Here is a 5,327-nt window from a genome sequence, read left to right as displayed (position 1 = left end):
TATATATATGTATGTGTGTGTATATGTTTGTGTGTTTGTCCCCCCAACATCACTTGACAACTGATGCTGGTGTGTTTATGTCCCCGTAACTTAGCGGTCCGGCAAAAGAGGCCGGTAGAATAAGTACTAGGCTTACAAAGAATAAGTCCTAGGGTCGATTTGCTTGACTGAAGGCGGTGCTCCAGCATGCCCACAGTCAAATGACTGAAAAAAGAGTAAAAGTTGATAGTGGTAAGCTGGCAGAATTGTTAGCACACGGGCAAAATGCTCTGCGGCATTCTGTCTGTCTTTATGCTCTGAGTTCAAATGCCACCAAAGTTGACTTTACCCTTTGTCTTTTCAGGGTCGATAAAATAAGTACCAGTTGAGGACTGGGGTTGATATAATTGATTTACTCTCTCCCTGGATTTCCTGGCCTAGTGCCAAAATTTGAAACCAGTATTTTATAAATAGGTGTGGCTGTGTGGTTGAGAAACTTGGGTTCAGTCCTGCTGTGCAGCACCTTTAACAAGTGTCTTCTACTATAGCTCCAGGCTGACCAAAACCTTGTCAATGGTTTGGTAGGCAGAAACTGAAAGAAGCTTGTGCGTGAACTCTTCTCCTGACATCATGTGATGGTTGTAAATGAGCACCACTGTTATACAAGTAAGGTCATTTGTTTCCAGTCTTCTGTGGAAAAACATGTCTGGCTATGGGAAATACTATCTTGCTAGGAAACAGGTGAAGGTTGGCAGCAAGAAGGAAATTTGGTTGTAAAAAATCTTCTTCAACAAATACTATCTGATCTACAAAGCATGGAAAAGTAGACATTAAATGACAATGATATCTAATTTGCAACTAATAACTTAAATTTGATGTTTGGAGGAAAATATCATTTGACAATTGCTGAGTAATGTCGTAACAGCTTGAACTAAGTTGAGCAAAATAGCTTTATCCCAGCATGAAAGAAATCTGTTACAAATAGGCTACTGTATGCTTATGTGCCTGCTTGTCTGTTTGCAGAGGTGCCTACCTACCCTGCCTGCCCTACTTGCCCATTGTTGTTATTTTGCCCCTAGTTAGCCCTGATCCAGCAGTACACTTATAATTATAATCAAAGACAACCTAATCCATGGCCATCCTGTGTTTTTGCTTGAAATAGCAACCAAATCTCACTTATACATTTCACAATATGTGTTAAAATAATTATACACTATGAATTCTCCAACATTCAAACAAGTCATAATTAACTAGTGTTATGCATTAAAGAGTCTGTTTGGGTTCAGAAACATCAGTCAATGTCATTGAGAAATAAAAATAAAAATAAAATAGCTAATAAAAATGAGACTGGAAATATAGTGGGAAGAATTGATGTGAATTATGTGAATAAATGATAAATGCTTGCTAAGCTTGGTTTATTGAACTGAACTTTTTATTTTTTATAGTTCATATGATGTTAGTAGTCTTTGACTGATAGTGTCATTTCCTCACCACATATTTATTTTTAATTGGATTTTGAATGCTCACTGCGTTGAATATGTTGAATTATCAGCTTAGCTATTAGTTTTGATTCAAGTTCTTACTAATTCCAATTAATTGCTCTCTTAATTTACCCTCTCTTTTTTCTCTCTTGCCATCACTCATCATCGTCATCATTATCATCATCGTCATCATTATCATCATCATCATGGAGGACTGCATTGGACTCCAATGGCTGTTTTGGCATGATTTCTGCAACTGGATGCCCTTCCTAATATCCATCTCTGTTGGAGAGTATAAAGATTAAAGTTATAGTTGAGAAATATTAACTGACATGGAGGACTGGAAGCTATCTGAATATTGGAAAAGAATTATTTGTATCATGATGATTCACACTAGGCATCAAAATGCCAGACATCGTGACTGCTGCTCAATGCTCTGTGAATGATCTAAGATCCCCATGAAAACAAATTTCCCTCAAAGTGTTATGATCTTTGAGTGTGTTTTCAGTGAGAGTGAAATCATGCTGCCCCACATCTTTGAACAGGGCCTTAGGCTCAATTAAGACAGCTATATGTGCTGCTGGACACTGTAGTCAATCCCTGACTGGAGAGGGTTTCTGCTGGAAGGTCATATGTGTGGCAGTAGGATTCAGCTCCTTGCCATACCTCCGGAAAGGGTCAGAAGTGTTTGTCAGAGAATAATTACAACTTCACCAACCCCAATTCCTGATCTCTTAATTCCCTCAGTTGTAGTTTCATGGATAAATTATTATGTGTAGAGTATAGTTGAGAAAGACACCAATGGCTCTGCCTGCAAAACCAAGGTTGAGTTAGTGGCCAAGATCAAGGAGGTGTTTGAGGATCTTCCCAGGGACACAGTGGGAAATGCATGCACCAGATTCTGGAGCTATCTTGAGTCCATGGTAGAAGCTGAGGGTAGTTACTTTGAATAAACTGTTATCTCCCAGCCATAATGTAGTTGATAATTTTTGTTTCTTTAAAATACTTTTATTTCCACATGAGATATAGTGTTTTTTTTCCCTTTTTTTGAAAACTGTCAACTTTAGCCCAAACACCCTGTGTATACACACATGCACGCACGCACACACACACACACACACACACACACACACACACACACACACACACACACACACACACACACACACACACACACACACACACACACACACACACACACACACACACACACATACATGCAGTTATATGTTAAATATTTGAAATTGAAGTCAGTACTAATTAACCAATGAAATGCTTACCAGTGGTGCAGCTCGTTTATAACCTACAACAGTGAACTGTGCCTCTCTCCTTGGTATGCATTTTACAGTTAAGGTATTGCTAAAGTGTTGAACTTTTTTATGCCAAAATACCAATTCTACGAGAAAGTGGAACCAGCTGGCCAAGGTGGCGGCTGTGTTTCTTGGTGGTGAGGACTGAAGTTATTAATGATATTGTTATTATTGTTTGTGGTGGTGGTGGTGGTGGTGGGCAATTGACAAATATTGTTGATGATGATGGTTGTTGCAGTTCTTAATAGTTGTTCTGGTTGTTGTTGTTATGGTGGTTGGTTGTTCTGGTTGTGGTAATTGCAACTGTTGGTGATGGTGTGTCACTAGTTTATGGAGGGTAGTAGAAGTAGTAATGATGGTGCTGGGAGTTATGTAGGTAGTTTTGTTAGTGGATGGACAAGGATAGCTGTGTGAAAAAGTGAAGCTCTCTAACTGTGGAGGGAACCTGTGGAAGAGGTAGACCCAGGAAGACATGGGACAAGGTGGTGAATCATGATCTTTGAACGTTGGGCCTCACAGGTGCAATGACAGGTGACCGAGACCTTTTGATGATATCCTGTGCTTGAGAAGACTCGTCAAGCTGACTGAAATCATAGTTGTGGCCAATGCCTGTGTCACATAACTGGCACCGGTGCCAGTGGTATGTAAAACGCACCCATTACACTCTTGGAGTAGTTGGTATTAGGAAAGGCATCCAGCCATAGAAAGGATGCCAAATCAGATTGGAACCTAGAGCAGCTCCCCAGCTTACCAGTTTCAGTTAAACTGTCTAACCCATGCCAGCATGGAAAGTAGATGCTAAATGATGATGATGTTATGGTGTTGGTGGTTGTGATGATGTTGATAGTGTTATTGATAGTGATAATATTCACTGTAGTGATAGTGTTGTTGGTGGTGGAGGTTTATTTTCTATGATGTTGTTGGTAGTTGGTATAAAATATTTGTCATCTAATACTAAATACTTTCTTCTGTCCAGATAAGACAAGATGTGCAAGGTATTCTAAAGCAGTTTCACATGTTTGATTACAACCTTGATGGGAAAATTCGATGGAATAATTTTCGAAAAATCTTGGATAAATACTGTTGCCGATTAAGTGATCGACAGTTTGATAAGTAAGTCTTTTTTTACCCATTCATCTTTGACATTAAAAGAAGGCACAATCACAAATTAACAAGCCTTAAGTAATGATATTTCTAAATTGTATGGATGGTTCTAAATGCCTAGGTTCATGTGTGTTGAACGCAGAACAGGATTTTCTTGACCAGAAGGCTATAACATGGTCATCATATTTATGTTGAAATATACTGCTTTTCCTTCTGTTAATTTTGAAATAAGGAAGGATTTCAGAAATAATTTTGTCATTATGGCTTTCTGGTTCAGAAGCTTGCAGAAACAAGATAACTTACATTGATGTGATGGCATGTAGTATAGGGGAGAGGATAGGCAAACACTGGTGGAAGCTCAAAGAGGAGAAAAGCTTGTCAATACTCTACCAACATGCTCAATTAGAACGTAGAAGCTCAGTTAAGGTATTATCAATGCATAGAACAGACACAACACTTGGGTTTACAAATACTACACACATAGTAATAGACAGACTGAGCCTCAGCAGAAAACATGAATGGAACAATAGCACCCACCACCACCATCACCACCACACTATGCAGCATGACGACTAAAGACAGAAGGGAGTAAAAAAAGAGATACAAGCAGTATATTACATAAACCCATATACATATATACAAAAGACACACATATACATACTTAAGATGAAATAAATAAAGAGATAAATAAGTAAATAAATGAAAGAAAAAATCTGTGAAGGACACAGATACAAACAAGATAGTAAGCAAACACATATACATACACACAAAACACGCTTACAAAACACATAGACATGCATATACACATGCATGCACGCATACACACAGAGATACAGATGCAAACGTATGTGCAGATAAGGATACACATCATAGAAAGACAGAATAGACTAAACAGAATACGAGGGGACATGTGGGATGGAAGAATTGCTGAAGAGGTAACAAGTGTGTGGCAAAAGATTCCCAGACAATGGACATAAGATAAAATAGGAACAATAATAAATGAGTGAAGAACAAACATATAGTGCATGTGTTTATTTGGCAAGAGAAAAATAACCATCTCAAAATATAACAATATGTTTCAACATTCGATTTCACAGCAGGAATCTTGTAAAATAAATTCATAAACATATATACTCTTTTACTCTTTACTCTTTTACTTGTTTCAGTCATTTGACTGTGGTCATGCTGGAGCACCACCTTTAGTCGAGCAAATCGACCCCAGGAATTATTCTTTGGAAACCTAGTACTTATTCTATCGGTCTCTTTTGCCGAACCGCTAAGTTACGGGGACGTAAACAGACCAGCATCGGTTGTCAAGTGATGTTGGGGGGACAAACACAGACACACAAACATATACACACACACACACATATATACATATATACAACGGGCTTCTTTCAGTTTCCGTCTACCAAATCCACTCACAAGGCTTTGGTCGGCCCAAGGCTATAGT

General features: G+C 38.5%; 2 protein-coding genes across 4 annotated transcripts in view; both read left to right on the top strand.

The window, feature by feature from the left end:
- Positions 1-5,327, top strand: part of LOC106874286 (toll-interacting protein) — a 271,164-nt gene that overhangs the window by 89,902 nt on the left and 175,935 nt on the right. The gene's annotated exons all lie outside the window — the stretch shown is intronic.
- LOC106874287 (EF-hand calcium-binding domain-containing protein 6) overlaps positions 1-5,327 on the top strand; it is a 300,872-nt gene that overhangs the window by 181,256 nt on the left and 114,289 nt on the right. For all 3 annotated transcript variants that reach the window (XM_052975711.1, XM_052975710.1, XM_052975709.1), the window contains exon 7: positions 3,747-3,883. In XM_052975711.1, the coding sequence (XP_052831671.1) occupies positions 3,747-3,883 (137 nt within the window). The remainder of the gene's footprint in view (positions 1-3,746; positions 3,884-5,327) is intronic.

This window comes from Octopus bimaculoides, chromosome 22 (assembly GCF_001194135.2).
Source record: "Octopus bimaculoides isolate UCB-OBI-ISO-001 chromosome 22, ASM119413v2, whole genome shotgun sequence".
Lineage (NCBI taxonomy): Eukaryota > Metazoa > Mollusca > Cephalopoda > Octopoda > Octopodidae > Octopus > Octopus bimaculoides.
The sequence above is the reverse complement of the archived record's forward strand: the minus strand, read 5'-3'. Positions and strand labels throughout refer to the sequence as shown.